The sequence below is a fragment of the Dermacentor silvarum genome, chromosome 2, assembly GCF_013339745.2.
Source record: "Dermacentor silvarum isolate Dsil-2018 chromosome 2, BIME_Dsil_1.4, whole genome shotgun sequence".
NCBI lineage: Eukaryota > Metazoa > Arthropoda > Arachnida > Ixodida > Ixodidae > Dermacentor > Dermacentor silvarum.
In genome coordinates, this window is record NC_051155.1 from 243,398,847 (window position 1) to 243,416,372 (window position 17,526).

At 44.4% G+C, this 17,526-nt stretch overlaps 1 protein-coding gene across 1 annotated transcript in view; it reads left to right on the forward strand.

Moving 5' to 3' along the window:
* Positions 1-14,841, forward strand: part of LOC119440774 (high affinity cAMP-specific and IBMX-insensitive 3',5'-cyclic phosphodiesterase 8B) — an 81,699-nt gene extending 66,858 nt beyond the window's left edge. Inside the window, exon 18 of the mRNA XM_049663051.1 lies at positions 14,536-14,841. Within this exon, the coding sequence (XP_049519008.1) occupies positions 14,536-14,627 (92 nt within the window). The 3' untranslated portion in view covers positions 14,628-14,841. The remainder of the gene's footprint in view (positions 1-14,535) is intronic.
* The last annotated feature ends 2,685 nt before the right edge of the window (positions 14,842-17,526 follow it).

The window sequence follows — 17,526 nt, forward strand, 5'->3', positions numbered from 1 at the left end:
TGAGACGGAGCCACTTGATTTCAATATTAGCAGTGGCTCAGCGGCTGTGTGCATGCACGTCACGCTGTGTTCTTAACACAGTCCGTCCGTTTTGCCAACAGTTGGGATCAGCAGACGACAGGCCTTCGCAAAGTTCAACGCCATGGTAATCGAAGCACCCATCACAAAGGTTAGTTTCTCAAATTCCATGCGACATTGGCTAATGCGTTGTACTTGAAAGCCAGCATTTCCGATACCTGCCATCGATACTTCCGATACCTGCCATCATGTTGTGAGTTCAATATAGCGCTCTGGAATTCTACAATTATTGTTTTCAGCTTTATGGACGCTGTCACCGTAGTCATTCTGACGCGTCTTCATAAAAAAAGATTCTTGGCAGCTATAAGCCGAAAGCATTCTACAGGACTCTTTTATACCGGCATTTGTTATTTAGTAGGAGTTTTGCGGTTTTATTCAATTGTCACACCCGCTAGTTCGTTTGATCTTTTGTGTTTGAGTAATGTATCTGTGCCTCGCGCCCCCATGGGCTATCAATTTATCACGAAAAAAAATTCATGCTGCTAACAATTCACGAGAACTCGTCGCAGTTCCGGTTTGCAAACGACGGCATAACGAATGTGGTGTGTGGTGCAATAGCGTCTCGCCCAATTGTTAGAAAGCTTTTCTTTTTCTTCGAGGCAAGCGGATTAATTTCTCAGTCGAACAAGACTGCATTGCAGCTAGGCGAAATTACTGCTGTGGCTGGATAAAACAGACGAATTATAGAATGGTAAACTTTCTCTGCACTGCGACCAGGTCGTCAACATGCTGGCGAAGGTTAAAGAGAGTGCCTTAGTACCCACCGTGGCGCTGCAGCTTGACCGTGTCATCGACATCCTCCGCTCGAGCGAACTGTATAACCGACAGATTGGCACCGTCCAGACGAAGACAGAGGAACAAGCAGTAACCCCGGACCTGGTTCCAGCACTAACAAACGTTTGTATTTCAAGGTTGTGTTCGTCCAGTCTGGTGGGTGCAGAGTCGAGGCATTCGTACATGGTTAAGACTGAACAGTTGCAAACGGGGTGCATAAAAACTAAGCGTACGCCTTGCGCGGTCTAACACCCCATCCTTCATTTTATTTCCTGTGATGATTTTATTACCTCCACGTGGTAAAGCTTCCGCACAAGTAGCACGAAATAAAACAACAAACACAAATGACCGTTACGCAGCACGTTTGTACATGCTTCAACTTCCTTTCGTGTCATCGAAACTGTTCAGGTGGTTCTTATGCAAACATTGGCACGTGACTTGCAAGATGGCTGCCGTGCCTTCTCATGTGAATACGCATACTTGCCCGTTTCTGTTGCGGCTGCCCGAAGCCATTTAGACCGTTTATAAGAGGATGATTGTAACGCAGGTATATGGGACGAAGAAAGAATAGCCGAAATAGAGCAATCTCGACTATTCTTGACTATAAAGCCCTCTATCTGGACTATTCTTTCTTCTTCTCCCAAAATGCCTGCGCTACAGTCATTTTCTTAGAGTGAGTATACCGACAAGCCCAAAATCTCATGCTTTAGGCCGAGCATGCTGATGACATTGTGATGTCATACAGCTATTTGTTATTATAGTAAAACCCAGGACGAATGAACCAAGTCAAGGTGTGCTATACAGTAGCAACTATACAGTGACAGTGAAGAGTTCATTGCACGAATGGAGGAGGTCGAAAATCTATCGCCAGCAGGGAAGCGCTTGTAGCGCCTTCGTCAGACTCCCATTTTTGAAGCTGCTCTTAGACAGCTGCATTTGCGTAGAAATACGCCAGCAGGAGTGCCCTGTTATAGTGTTGGTGTATGAGCGTCGGTGCTTTTCACCTGCAGGTCGGACAGCCACAGAGACCAATGGGCGTCCGGCGGTTGTCCCACGAGGTGATGCAGAGGAGAGGTTTGTGCTGTCGCTTCTCCTGCCGCTGCCCATGCACGGTGAATGACCACCTCTAAACCGTTCTGATCTGTGCACGTTACGTACGCAGTGAGCGCCGCAAGCACGACGCCCAGCGTCGGGTTCCGAGCCTGTCGACGGCACCACCTAAGATAGCGGAGTTGCTGGAGAACGACGTCAAGTGGGAGTTTGATATCATCGAGCTGGAAACACTCACGGCGCGGCGGTGCGTACGCCCATAGAAGATAATTCTTTGATAGAATCAATGACGAAAGGCTCATGCCTTCCACTGCTACAGATTATGTCTAGCTTTGCATGTCCGCAGAGCATGTCTACAGAGCCTGTCAAGCTACACAGCAGGGTTTAGCTTTATTTTATGTTTACGACTCGCTATCTCAGGCTGCGTTGGAGTAACGGTGAGAATATGGACCTAACATGTCACGGCTTATTCATACCACGACGGGACTAATAAGCTTTATTTGCCTTGTCAAGTCATCATATTTTGTTTTAATCAGCCCTAAATAATTCAAGTTTAGTTAATCCGAAAGGTTCTCAAAAGTACACGTTGTTATTCCTGAAATACACTGCACCGATTTTGCAGTGGTCATTTCACAATGACTCTCTACCTTAGGATTAGAATGTGGGTTATCTAATTCCACTACATCAAGTAACAAGCATTCGCCATTAACTTAGCGGCCGATTTCACTTATCGGCATTTTATGAAAGGTTTTTGAACATACGTTTTCAAATGTGGTCAAGTTTGTCAATGCCACTCACTTTGACACATTCACAAGAATGCTTTCGCAAAACATATTCATTTTGAAACACAACTCATATTGCTCACGCAAAAGCTAAACATACTCCTTGACGATGGTTTGTCAGTCGATTCTATCGTCTTAGATTTAAAAAAAAGTTATTACTCTACAAGTTGCACTTAGACAGCAAACATCGCACCTTGCTCGAATGGTTTCTGTTTAACTGCTCCCAATTTGTTTTAGCTCACAATGCAATCTCCTCACCAAGTCCAGTCAACTCCGGCGTAGCACAAGGTCCTACATGTGCTCGGCCTCTTTTTCTTTTTCTTATTTATATAAACGATAGCCCTACTTTTGTTTAATCTCATGTGGCACTGTTTGCTGACGACGTACGCAGGCCCTCCGCGCGGCGCAGGGGCGTTGCTGCACTAATTACTGCACCGACCAGCTTCGCTTACCCCCATTTTCTCGACGGGGGAAGGGCTGGTGATTTTTATCCTACAATTAAAAGCGCTTGAAATAACATGATTGCATAGTTGGGATTCGTAAATGAGAAGCGATGAAGCGATTTTTTTTTTACAGACCACTCATCTGGTTGGGCATGTCACTGTTCTCAAAGATGAATGTGCACGTGAGCTTGGAGACCGACGACGCCACCATTCGCAACTGGCTGAAACTGATGGAGTCTCACTACTTGGACAACCCGTACCACAACTCAACGCACGCCGGTGACGTCATGCAAGCCACTGCCTACTTCCTGCTCAAGCTACGGAAAAAGGCGTGTCATCTGACAGATTCTTTTAGTTTCATTCTGCGCGTTTTACTCGGTTATTATGCTTAAGCTTGGTACCAAGTGAATACTGAAAGCTTTCCTCCTGCCCTTTCATTTCATTTTAAGCTTTTACCCAGAAATAAAACGCTGTGATTTACATGCACTGTCATAGCAAATACCGCAGGGAAGCTGTACGTCCTGTCCTCACTTAAATTGTAGACAGCCAAATAAATTGACATGCAGATTGATTAATTTGTTACAACGCGATAAATATTAAACCCGGAAAGCACGTGAAGCGCTATAGAGAAGCATATGCAGAAACCTTGCTTTAGATGTTAATGCTCACGATCTGTAACCTTGCAGTAGCCTTGCATTAATTGCAGTGCAGTACTTGTGTGCGCTGTAATTAATGCTAATGAAATTATGCCTTTGTCATCGGTTAAAAATACTATACACGTGACACGATTGAAAACTACATTAAAAGACGCTTTGTCACTTGCCGTCCCAATCCAAATATGTCAAACAGAAATGCTCTCACATGGCCACCAGTGAAACTATTTCAAGTAAAACTACCGGCATTGATATAAACCACATGAAGCTCTGGGAGCAGATTTTTTATTTAACACTCAGTTCTATTCGGTCCTATAGCAAGTCTATTAGTTTGCTAGCATTAACTTGCTAACTGATATAGCAGGTATATTACCATAATTATTGCATGCATAAATGTTTATGAAAGTCGGTTGAGTGGTTACTTATAGAGGGAGTTCTTGCTTTTTACTTGCGTTGGATACGGCAATCGGAGCTGGCCTCGAACTAAAGCATGCTGATAACGTAAGATTGCATTAGCAAAGACACCATGGTTCATAAGCATGTTCATAAAGTTTTTTTTCCAGATTTGCTTCAATTACGTGACGTATGAACGGCCATAAACAAGATTCGCTGTCGGCGCTTGCACAGTCTGTAAACGGCGCACGACCTGCTGTGCCTGTTGATGCTGGTTCTCTGTGAAAAGCGTTCTAGCAGTTTTGCTGTACTGTGGCAGACAAACCACATGCGAACGAAGCGCGCGTTCCACCGGCGTTTTGCAGGACATCTTCGACCCACTGGACGAGGCCATATGTCTTATATCGGCGGTGGTACATGACATCGACCACCCCGGAAAGTCGAGCCAGTTCCTCTCCAACTCTGACCACGAACTGGCAATCCTCTACAATGACCGGTGCGCCTTCTTTGTCGGAACTAATACCGCGGTACATGAGCGCTGATGTTACTTGATACACAGAGAGTGGCACCCTCTGAACATAGTCTAGAAATAAAACTGGCAGAAACTGTTACTGCCAGTAGTGGGTGAGCATGTCTGTAGCATGTCGATTAGCTACACTTGTTGAGACTGAGGTTGAACCATGTGCCTTGGGAAGGCGGGTTGACACCAGTGAACTTCGAGTTTGTCTCGTGTTCGTGAACGTGCCCACAAGTGCGCTCCAACAATAATTAACTGATTAGCTCACCGATGTCTTCTCATCGAGTGAACCTTTCTTCTTCAAGGTGGAGCTGCCACCGTTAGTCGACACATGCATAATGAATGTAGAGGGCATTGAAAGGACCGAGGACATAATAGAACGGAAACCAACTCGTCCATGCAGCACTACACAGTGTATTTGCAGAAACAGTCGTTTCGGAGAAAGGGGAGTGACCAAAGTTGCATGGCGCCGAAGTTCGCTCGCTCGATGGAACGGTACATAGCAGATTCGACTAAAATGCCTACGTCAATTAGGGATAAGAAAGTTTCATGCTTGAATTTACTTCCCGACGCGGAAGTAACAAAGAAGTTTTGATTCAATTTACCTCGAAACCATTTTGGGAATTTTCTTAGCAGGAGGTGTAGGAAGCGCCTTGCCAATCCACGCGCACATACTGTTCACTTCTTGGCGACTGGACAGAGTTGGTCTACAGATATGTCTTTACCTTCAAATGCATTGGCGGTGAATTGCTAATTCCATCATATTCGGTTTGCGGATGCTAGCAGACAGTGAAGGCGTACATTTTAATGAACCTACGGATTGCGAAGGAATGTCTGCAGACCAGGCCCATAGCCAGGGGAGGGGGGGACATAGGATCCCCCCCCCCCCCCCCCCCCCCCCGCCCGGTAACGCTCTTTTATTTTTCTTAATGAAATATATTGCGACTAGGTGGGGTGATGTAGTTAGGAAATTTGCAGGTGCAAGTTGGAATCAGCTAGCACAAGACAGGGGTAATTGTAGATCACAGGGAGAGGCCTTCATCTGCAGTGGACATAAATATAGGCTGATGATGATGATATTGAGACGAATCGGCCTTATAAAAATAATATACTATTAGGAAGATTAATCTCGAAACTAAACATATAAAACTATTAATAATATAGTATTTAACAAGTCGCATGATTTACATACTGCGATTTTCACCAAAAATAATTACTGACAAATAGGTGCTTTCCTCAAACAGTCAAGGCCTTCAGCAAGTAACCCCCCTCCTCCCCCCCCCCCCCCCCTGAAAAAAATTCCTGGCTACGGGCCTGGTGCAGACATTTCCGGCTCTTTCATATACCGCATTGTAGCTTCGGGGCCCATTAGGATCCGGTTAATTATCCTTCCAAGCGCAAGGCGATTTGTGTAGAATCATTCATCTCTTGCCGATCACATGGTTTACACACTCACTCGGCCCATTCTCGCTTTCCTTTTGTGTTTGTTATACTGTGTAGATGTTCAATAACCCACTATAGTGGCTTAGCGGCTATGGCGTTTCACTGCAAGCGCGAGGCCGCGAAACTCTTTACGAATTTATACGAAACTCTTTGGCCGCAGGTCTGTGCTGGAGAGCCACCATGCAGCGATCGCGTTCATGCTGACGCTTTCAGACGAAAAGGTGAACATTTTCCACAAGCTGGACCGTGACACATACCGCATGGTGCGAGCGTCCGTCATCGACATGGTACTGGCCACTGAGATGACCAAGCACTTCGAGCACCTTTCCAAGTTCCTCAACGCCTTCCAGAAACCACTCCAAGGCGATACGACGTTTAATGTTGAGGTAGCTAGGCCCGCTTTCAAACTAGGTGCGATGTACTACATCCCATATGGGTTCAGTGTTAGTGTTCCAAGGGTGTGTCCCAAGTTCAGTGTTAGCGTCCCTTGAAATGTTACTCAGCACGGTAATTTGCACTACTAATTAGCAGTGTCCTACCATGACCAGCTATGAACGCAAATTTTTCAAGGCCTTTATACATTTCCTTAATTCACTGTGTAGGATGAAGACGATAACATGCTGCGCTCCTCCGAGAACATCATCCTCATCAAACGAATGCTCATCAAGTGCTCTGACGTGTCCAACCCGGCACGGCCGATTCACCTGTGCATCCAGTGGGCGCAGCGAATCGCCGAAGAGTATTGCGCCCAGGTATATGAGCAATATTTATTAGAATTACGGATACACAGTGGTCATTGACGAGCTTCTTCACTGAGATGCGTCAGACTGTTATGTCCACGTTGTCAAGTTCAGAACTGAAATTGTTATACCATAGGTATACATATCAAAATTTAACATTCGGGGATTTAAGGAGGTGTGTGTTCGGCGGAGAACAGAGTGGGGTACGAGGAGCAACGGCGTGGAAAATCATATTGCTAGCCTGCGTGATAAAAGAAAATGCCACACTAGGACACGTTGCTAGGACGAACGCAAACTACCAATCGAGTTCAAGGTCTGCTTCGTGTCAGAATACATACATGGGCGCAAGTGCGCTTGCTGAGATAGAAAGCGAAACAGGAAGGATATGTCAGAGATGCAAAGCAATGTCGACCGTTACGTGCAGACAATTACGCTAGCATATATGCATTAACTAAGCTCACCAAGACGTTATTGCGAATCCTCATCCTGTGCAGCACGCCGTGGCTGTGTGGAGAGGGCTTTGTATATCAAGAGACAAAGCCTCTGCATGCTCTGCGCGGTTTCGTTCGACTCGTTAGCGCTACTGTATTCTCGTCCTGCCGCTATAAGTGCAACCCGTGTTTATTAATTAAGTATTGTTGCGAAATGAGCCACGCGGGTCATATATACTGCATTCTGTGTCTCATGCCAGTGTATTCTACCTGCGTCTAAACGTCATCCGTTATTTGCATATACAGACTTGCTCGCGGCTTACTATTCTCGCACATGTGCAGACGGACGAGGAGAAGCGGCGAGGCTTGCCCGTCGTGATGCCTGCCTTCGACCGCGTCACTTGCAAAATCTCCACCTCGCAGCTTGGCTTCATAAGCTACTTTGTGCGTCAGATGTTCCGAGCCTGGTCAGGTGAGGCGCCCGCTTAATAACTGCTTGACCGTTCGCACTGCGCCTACCCTGACTCGTATAGACCTTTTACAGCGAGCAGTCGGCATACCGCGCATCAGGGGCCGCCACTGGCCTGCTGCCATTGAACGCCTTCCGAATCGAGAGCAAGCAGGCATCAGCCACCGCTCGCCGTCCAGCAACGTTCCAGCGAGAGACTAGATATCACTTAATACTATTTATTTAAAATGTGGAAGAGCTGAGAATAGACGTGCTTTGTCGTGGACTGCAAGAACTGAGACAGAAAGTTGAATGTGTGGGGTGAGACATGTGGGCCAGCTTCATCGCCTAGGCTGCGCAAGGAATGCCCGTATTTACTACGGGCATTGCCGGCAATGACTTCCAGGTTAACACCACCTGCAGCAACAACGCTGCGTTACCGCCATCGCTGGCACAAAATATTACGGAATGTTTAATTTCGATAGGCATGCTAGTCAGCGCTACGTCCTCTCCACGCAAACGCGATTTACTCGAGCAACTTCCCATAACCTTCCATAACAAAAACTTTCCATACCAACTTTTCATACCAACTTTGCATATACAACATTTCATAACAGCGAATTCAAATGTGGAGTAATAGGCTGGGCACCGCGATGCTTATTTCTGCGCCGGGAAACAAACAGCAGGCAGCGATCGCAGGCCACTTGTACAATTTTGGTCCATGCAGTGCGCAAATACATTTGTTTATTTTCCATACTGCAGGCCCTCCTCGGCTCCATGCAGGAGTGGATAGATGATCAAAATTGTATAATATGGAATGATGCACACACGATTTACTACACCATTGGAAATAAGACGAAGACATTATGAGGAAACAGAAACATGATAATGACAGAGCGCAAATAAACATGAAGAAATCACCTCAGAACAAAACGTAAGCTAAAATATGCTAATCTGTGATGTAAATAATCAGAAAACCATCTCCAAGTCATCTGATCAGCACTTGTGACAAGAATTAGTGGCCGGAACCAACCACCGTGGTCGGTGCAGGTCGCAAACAGGCATTTTCTGCGCGCCAGCACACACCTATTCCCGAACAAAATTGTTTCACATACAGTTGACGATGACGACAAAAAGCGTACGGCCTTAACAGCCCTAGAAATTTATCGCTGTAAAGACAAGAATATAAATGGTAAAATCAAATATCAGGCTGCTTCATTTGTCGCCTTTAGCCGATAAGCTTTCAAGCTATTAAGATTGCAGCGCAAACAGAATGGATAAATTAAAGGTATACTCACACTGCCTCAGCAGCTTTAACCAGCGCCTTCTGTCGTCTATCCCCTCACTGCTCACCCCGATGGCCGTGCCTGCGGCCGCCGTGACCACTGTAAACAAGTGAGCAAACACCGATAAGAAGGCGCTCAACGGCGGGCGCTGTCACGTGAGCAATCATGGCGGCACCCATGGGTATAGTGCTGTAAAAGGTCTATAAGTGATCCACCGTATTCCCTTATCATGCCTGACGGCATTTGATTGGTAACCATAACCTAAACCTGCCATGACTATCTTAAATAATGTTTTTAGGCAGTCAATATCAAGTTTATAAACATCTCTACAAAGTCGATAGACTTTCTGTAGGCTATTCTATAGAGGTTTCTTCATCTTCATAAAGATAAGAAAACATAGAGGTAATGAATGAAACCATAAATAGGCTGATCTCAGAAGCCGCAATTGAAGTGGGAGGTAAGGCACCAAGGCAACCAGCAGGTAAGCTCTCCCAAGTAGCAAAGGACCTAATAAACGACAAAGCATGAAAGTGCCAAACTCAAGAGTTAAAATAGAATTAGCTGAACTGTCAAAACTGATCAACAAGAATAAAATGAGAGATATTCGCAATTATAATGTGAGGAAGATTGAGGAAGCCCTAAATATGGACGCAGCATGTAATCAGTGAAAAGAAAACTTGGCATAGGACAAGGCAAGATGATGCATTGAAAGATAAGCAGGACAATATCATAAGCAATTTCGATGACATAGTAAAAGCAGCGGAAGAATTCTATACTCACCTGTACAGTGCCCAGGGCAGCCAAGCTACTTTTATTTGAAGTAGTGATGAACAGGATACAGAGGCTCCTTCTATAACTAGCGATGAAGTTAGAAGGGCCTTGCAAGACATGACCAGGGAAAAAGCTGCTGGAGAAGATGGGATAACAGTCGATTTAATCGAAGATGGAGGAGATATCATGCTTGAAAAGCTTGCGGCCCTTTATACGCAATGCCTCACGACTGCAAGTGTACCAGATAACTGGAAGAATGTCAACATTATACTAATCCATTAGAAGGGAGACGTTAGAGAACTGAAAAATTATAGACCCATTAGCTTGCTTTCAGTAACCAAGATAATTTCCAATAGAATCAGGGCAACACTTGACTTCAATCAACCAAGAGCACAAGCTGGCATCAGGAAGGGATATTCTACAAGGATCACATCCATGTCATCAATCAGGTAATCGAGAAATCTGCGCAGTACCATCAACCTCTCTACGTATATGGCTTTCATAGATTATGAAAATGCATTTGATTCAGTAGAGATACCAGCAGTCAGAGGCATTGCGTAATCAGAGTACATAAGGCATAAGTGGATATCTTGAGAAATATCTACAACGATTCCACAGCTACATTGGTTCTCCAGAAGAAAAGTAGAAATTTACCTATCAAGAAAGGGGTCAGACAAGGAGAGACAATCTCTCCAATGCTAGCTATTCACTGCATGCTTAGAAGTATTCAAGCTCTTAGACTGGGAAGGCTTAGGAGTGAGGATCAATGGCGAATATCTCAGCAACCTTCGGTTTGAAGATGGCATTGTCCTATTCAGCAACAATGGGGACGAAATACAACAGATTATCGAGGACCTTAACCGAGAAAGTGTAAGAGTGGGGTTAAGATTAATATGCAGAAGACAAAGGTAATGTTCATTAGCTTGGCAAGAAAACAGGAATACAGGATCGCCAGTCAGCCTCTAGAGTCTGTAAAGGAGTACATTTATATAGGTGAATTACTCACAGGGACCCTGATCATGAAAAAGAAAATTACAGGGGAATAAAATTGGGTTGGAGTGCATACGGCAGGCATCGCCAAATACTAACTGGGAGCTTAGCGCTGTCGTTGAAAAGAAAAGTGTACAATCAATGCATTCTAACGGTGCTAACATTTGGTGCAGAAACTTGGAGGTTAACAAAGAAGCTCGAGAACAAGTTAAGGACCTCACAAAGAGAGATGGAACGAAACATGTTAGGCCTAACGTTAAGATACAGGAACGAGAGCGGCGTGGATCAGAGAGCAAATAGGGATAGTCGATATTCTAATCGATATCAACAGAAAGAAATGGAGCTGGGCAGGCCATGTAATGCGTAGGATGGATAAGTGGTGGGCCATTAGAGTTACAGAATGAATACCAAGAGAAGGGAAGCGCAGTCAAGGACGGCAGAAAACTGAGTGGGGTGATGAAGTTAGGAAATTTGCAGGCGCAAGTTAGAATCAGCTAGCGCAAGACAGGTGTAATTGGAGATCGCAGGGCCTTCGCCCTGCAGTGGACATAAATATATGCTGCTGATGATGATGCTTTGTCTTCATGCTATACACAGCTATATAGAGATCTTTCGCGGAAATCCATACACGTCCTAAAGGCTGTAGTTGCAGAAGGAGGTAGCGAATATGCTGGCATAGCAATTTTTGTTTGTTGCCATTATATTTGTTCCAAGTGAGTGGCGTGCACGCACGCACGCACAGCGCCCTGTTTGTGTGTGTGTGTGCGTGCGTGTGTGTGTGTGTGTGTGTGTGTGTGTGCGTGTGTGCGTGTGCGCGTGTGCGTGCGTGTGTGCGTGCGTGCGTGTGCGTGTGTGTGTGTGTGTGTGTGCGTGTGTGTGTGTGTGTGTGTGTGCGTGTGTGTGTGCGTGCGTGCGTGCGTGCGTGCGCGTGTCTGCGCGCGCGCCACTGGCCTCTTTCGTCTTCTTAGCGGTTCCACTCAAATTGTTGCCTTACCAACTAGCTAGGATCCAGCGCTTAGTTCATACTTGCGTGATGACCTGCATAAGGGACAACAAGTGACGTGTTTACTCAGTGTCTGGGATGCTGCGGTTGTATTGACAGTAGTTGCTTAATTATTTGCCCGGTGTTCACTTTGTTATCATGCCACCCACCGAATAAAATGACTAGCGTGTCTAGGGCTTTGTGACATAAGCCGCTAGTGCCACGGAATCAGAGCAGCCGCGTCACTCAATGGGGAAGTCCTTTAAAAACTGACTGCAGTGCAACATTTCATCATGTACTCAAATCGCTTCACTGGTGTAACTTTTAAGACATCCCCTCCTCAAGCGCCGAGTCTGGCTTAATTCTGAAACTCTTCTGGGTTGCAAGGTCACTTTTATGTAACCATTGAAGCTCTGTATACTGTGTGTTTAGAAAAATGATGCCAGTGTAATGCGTATTCATTCGCTCAAATGGTGCCAGTTGCGTAACCACTACGACGAACTCTGGGTGCATGTCAAGTTCGGCGTCATTCCGCAATGTCTCGGTGGTTCGAAAGAAACTTCTGTAATAGAACTCTGCAGTGAACCAGTATTACAAGGGCATGTTCGTTTTATGCGATCGTCAGTCAGTGAAGAAGAGACGGGCAAGCGTTTCTGGCAGGCGGAAAAGAGCGGACAGCTTACATTGCAAGATATTGCGGAGAATATTCTTTCGGATGAAGTTTAACGTCAAGGCATTGCTATCGCATGTTGTTTTTAACTTGGCTTCGAAACTTGGCGTCTGCTGCTGGTTACCTAAGCGTATAAGACAGTTGCGAGAAGCAAAAGAAACTATGCCCCGTCCCCGAAAAATAAAGGAAGAAAGAAAGAAGAAAAAAGCAGGCCGTTGAAAGGTACTTGTTCAGCTAAGCAAGAAAAACGCAGTCTCCGTAGCAGACAGTGAAATCGTGCAATGACACAGAGCTCAATGATTACAGGGAACAGGATCATCAACTGGGTCACTTTCAAATCGCTGCAAGCAGAAGTGAGAAAGATGGAGGTGCTGAATGACCTCTCTTTTTTTTTCCGGTGAAATGTAAATATATGCCGCCGAAACGGTACTCTTCTCGTGAGATGACATTACAAGGCCATCGACAGACAAGAAACAAGGGCTCTTTTCAGTAAAGCACTAAAGTAGTTGCGCAGAGAATGGAGTTGTTATGTTCTACATGCAAAATATAAAAGTACATTTAAAATAAGAAATAAGCAAGCAAAATAAAATAAAAATAAATAAAATAACCATATTCAGTAATTGTGACTTTTGAAATTCGTAATAGGAAATCACCTCAAGCTCCTGACGCGCAAGACACTTGCACAATGCAGTGAAAGCGATGCATAGCGGCAAGCCGCGAACTAACACTCTGAGTGACTGAAAACAGTCTCCACACAGAATGCAATGAAGCGATCCAGTTAGTACAAACAAGATGAAAAAAAAATGTTAGAGTGACGCGTGGTGGCGGAACAGGCGAACTAAACTCGACGTCCCAAATTCCTGCATGAGTTACCGCTCAGGGTCATTGAGGATGGATTGGTAAAGTACACATCGATGAAGAAAATTGTGACGCCATAGGGAACAGCTTCGAGCATGTCGTACAAAAACAGTGGAGTACAACGAAATTAAGAGATCGTCTGGCGCAACCTGTCGCACAATATTTCCGCGATGTCATGTGCTTCTCCACCGTGTCCTGCGCTTCTCCCTTGGACACCGTGTGCACTCTAAAGCGATTGCGCCGAGTCTAAAATACAGAAAAAAGTACGTTTATTTTACGTTTAAACAAAAAATCTGGAATATACGTAGCGACAATTCCACTTCAATGGGTCAACGGCATCTTGCATCATGGAGCTCTGTCAATGCCACTTACAGTTATTTATAATAAAACATTGTCTTCCAAACCCGAAGGAATGAATTCCCCTCTCCCAAAGAAAAATATGCAGATCCAACACACATCTTGGAATATGTACGATATGTGACGCGAAGCTTTCGTGAAGCGGTTAATCAAATGCTGTGAATTTGCTCTCTTAATTCCTGCGTCTTTGACATGGCACGACAGAAGTATACGTTCGATTATGGCCTATAGTGGTTAAAGTATCGGGCTGCTGTACCTATGCTACGCAATGTGACAGCTCTTTATTGCCTTGTATTGCTTAATTTCTTATTTATTTTAAAGGTACCCCCCGCTTCTTGGCCAATCTCCCGTTGTGGGTATGTGTCACAGTATTGAAACTAACATCCTTATCAACATGCGGCTGACATCTCAAATAGCTGCTTGACATTGGCACTAAGGAATCATAGGTGCCATTGCGGACTAATGGTTAGAGCATCGGCCTGCTGTGCGGGAAATCTAGGTTCGATCCTGGCACTCAGCCAGCAGCACCCATGGTCAGGAAAATCCGGGACGGTTCGCAAAGGAAGCATCGCTCTAAAACAAGTAGAAAAAAAGACATTCAACACTTGTTTTATAAAGTGGCAGTACTGCTTCCTGAACCCCCCCCCCCCCCCCCAAAAAAAAAAAAAAAAAAAAAAAAAAAAAAAACTTATCGCGCACAGTGCTTCTAGAGAAAAAAGTTCGCTACTTTGGTTCAGAACCCTTTGTAGCATGCACAAGTTCGAAATTTTTTGTTTTATTGAAAACCTTTCTTGTCCGGTATCATATTGTATCTCGCTCGAAATCGATTATGCTTACAAGTACGATTATTCTAATCTGTATACACGCAGACTTCGGTGAGATTCCCGAACTGATGGAGTACGTTGAGCAGAACTATGTCTACTGGAGCGACAAGGACAAGGACAGCCGTTCAGCAAACTAATCGCTAGCAGTTCGTCGCTGACTCGACTGGCGTGCACGACGGTCGCACTCGCAAGGCTTGCGTAAGGCATAGCGGACTGAGCGCCTTCTCGTCTCGGGACTGTTAAACACGGTTTGTAGATCACGGGACCTGGTTTTCTCAGACGACTAAGTGCGGCGCCTTGAACCAATTGATTAAAAAAAAGAAGAAAGAAACGAAAGTCCATGTGGTACTTGTTTCTCTGTTAACATCAAGTGCAGTGTGCTGCGTCCTGAAGCCATTTTGAGTTATTCTTAGGCCAGCACTGCTGGCTGCTGGCTCGTCTAGTGGATCTCTGCTGAAGAATAAGGGATGGGCGAGATTCTGCAAGTGTGCCGCCCCGCAAATCTCGTTCGACCTACACGTGATGGTGGACGTCACCCTAGAAGTGGAAATAAAGCAGTAGCGTACAACATGGTGTCACAATCTTCGGCACCAATACTTCCTCACTAAATCTACACTGCTTGCGAACTTGTACCATCCGCTGAGTGGTGCTGTCAGTGGAAGGTCACCTATCTTGTGAAAGGAAACCCAATAATGTGGAAAAGCCTACTTCCAGCATTTCCCCGATGAAACGCAATGACTCGTACCTACCTGTATAAGCAGTACACATTGTAGTAGACGTTCGCTTACTAATTAAACACCTGGGTTACGTCTCACGGGCCCAAAGACGCAGACTTCATTCGATGACTTGGAGCACTCGCGATCACAACGCTGGCGAGATAAGGAGCGCCGGCGGCAGCAGAGAGCACGCGTGTTTGTTGCAAAAGATATTTTTATTTTATTTATTTATTTATTAAATACTGCGGACACGTGGTCCAAGCAGAGAGGGCGACATATGGTACATACAATGAAAATCCGATAGACAAAGCAAACAACCATAAAATTACAAGATTAGGAAGTGGGTTAAATTATACAATTCCATTCGGTTACAGTTCGAGGAAAAAAAGAAAACTTATATGTGTTTGTTCTTGCAAAGTAAGCGGTTAATGCATCATGTCTGCGGTGGCGTGTAGTTCTGGTTGATAACTGCGATAAATGTTCAGATGGGTCAAGGGGTAAATTGTTGGTGTGAAGTAGTTTAAGGAATTCAAGTCTGTTTCTTTCTTCTAAGTTCGAGTGGTTCAATGTTGTTAATTTCCATAAGTTCAGTGGGGGAATCACATCTGGAAAACTTGTTAAATATAAATCTGACCGCTTTTCTCTGAATTCTCTCAAGACTATTGATATTAGTTTTTGTGTACGGATCCCAAACTATGCAAGCATATTCTAGCTTAGGTCTAATTAAGGAGATGTAGCATAGCATTTTAACGTTAGATGGGGCTTTCTTAAGTTTGTGTCATAACAGGTATAGTTTTCGGAAGGCTGAAGCGCAAGTGTTAGTTACGTGATCATTCCACGGTAGTGTATTGTTAAGGGTCACTCCTAGGTATTTATAGCTAGTGACTTCATGAAGAGGTGATGGACCTAACTTATATGTATAAAGCAAGGGTGATTTCTCATGTGTCATACGCAGTAGTACGCTTTTATCTGTGTTTAGTGTCATTCCCCAGCACCTGCACCATGCAAGAATATTATTTAAACTACAACATAAACTAGTTTGATCATGAGAGAAACAATATCTTTAAAGAGCACACAGTCATCGGCAAATAATCGAATTTGTACACCACCTTCAACCGTGTTTACAATATCATTAATATATAGAATAAAAAGAAGAGGACCGAGCACACTGTCCTGGGGAACACCTAATGTGACCGGAAGGCAGCCCGATTTTCGCCATTTGTCTCAACGAATTGTTTCCGGTTAGACAAATAAGCAGAAACCCAAGAGATAAACATCTGAGGGATTGCTGCATTTTCAAGTTTTAGAATTAATTTATCATGAGGTACCGTATCGAATGCCTTACGGAAGTCAAGGAAAATTATGTCAATTTGTCCGTTTTTGTCAAGGGTTGATGCAAAGGAATGAACTACAGTGACCAGCTGTGTGACAGTCGAATACCCTCTTCTGAACCCGTGCTGAAAGTAAGTTAAAGTTGAATGCTTTTCTAGATATTTGGTTATGCTTTTTGCTATGATATGTTTCGATGAGTTTGCAGCATGATGACGTTAAAGAAATAGGACGGTAATTTTCCACAAGTAGACGGTCTCCCTCTTTATAAATTGGTGCTATTCGGGCTGTTCTTCAATCACTCGGTAATTCGGACGACAATAATGAAGCATGGAATATTATAACAAGAAACTGTGATAAGGTTACAGCGTATCTACGGAGAAACAAGTTAGGGGATATTGTCAGGCCCACTTGAACATTTTGGTTTTATGTTCAGCACCATAGAGAGAACACCAGCATACGATATAAAATGCACATGAAACGGTTGGTACACTGGGCAGTTACGTGAAGAATCACTGGGATTCGAGAAGACACTGTGGAAAAACATACTAAAGTGATGAGCAAGTTCAACATTCTCCGTAACCATCTGTCCATTTATTGTCATTTGGGATATTGGTTTCTTCTTCTCGGCAATGTAATTCCAAAATTTACTTGGATCGTTTGTAATAAAATTAGGCAGAGATGAGTTAAAATAATAATCATTTGATCTACGCACGGCAAGTGCAAGCGTGTCTTGCACTTCAGATACTAAGTTTGGCTGCGCACGGGCCTTTTTTAATCTCTTAATTTTACCTTTCATATGAATGATGTTGCGATTGATCTATGGCGTTTGCTTGTGAACTTGTTTTTCTTATTTGGTATGAATTTATCAAGGCAAAAATGAGACACTGTCCTTAAAGCGGGTCCAAAGTAAGTTAACATTTTTTTCTTCAAAATCAGTTAGACAATTTTCCAAGTAATCAATCACGCATGCGTCGTTCGCGCGAGAATA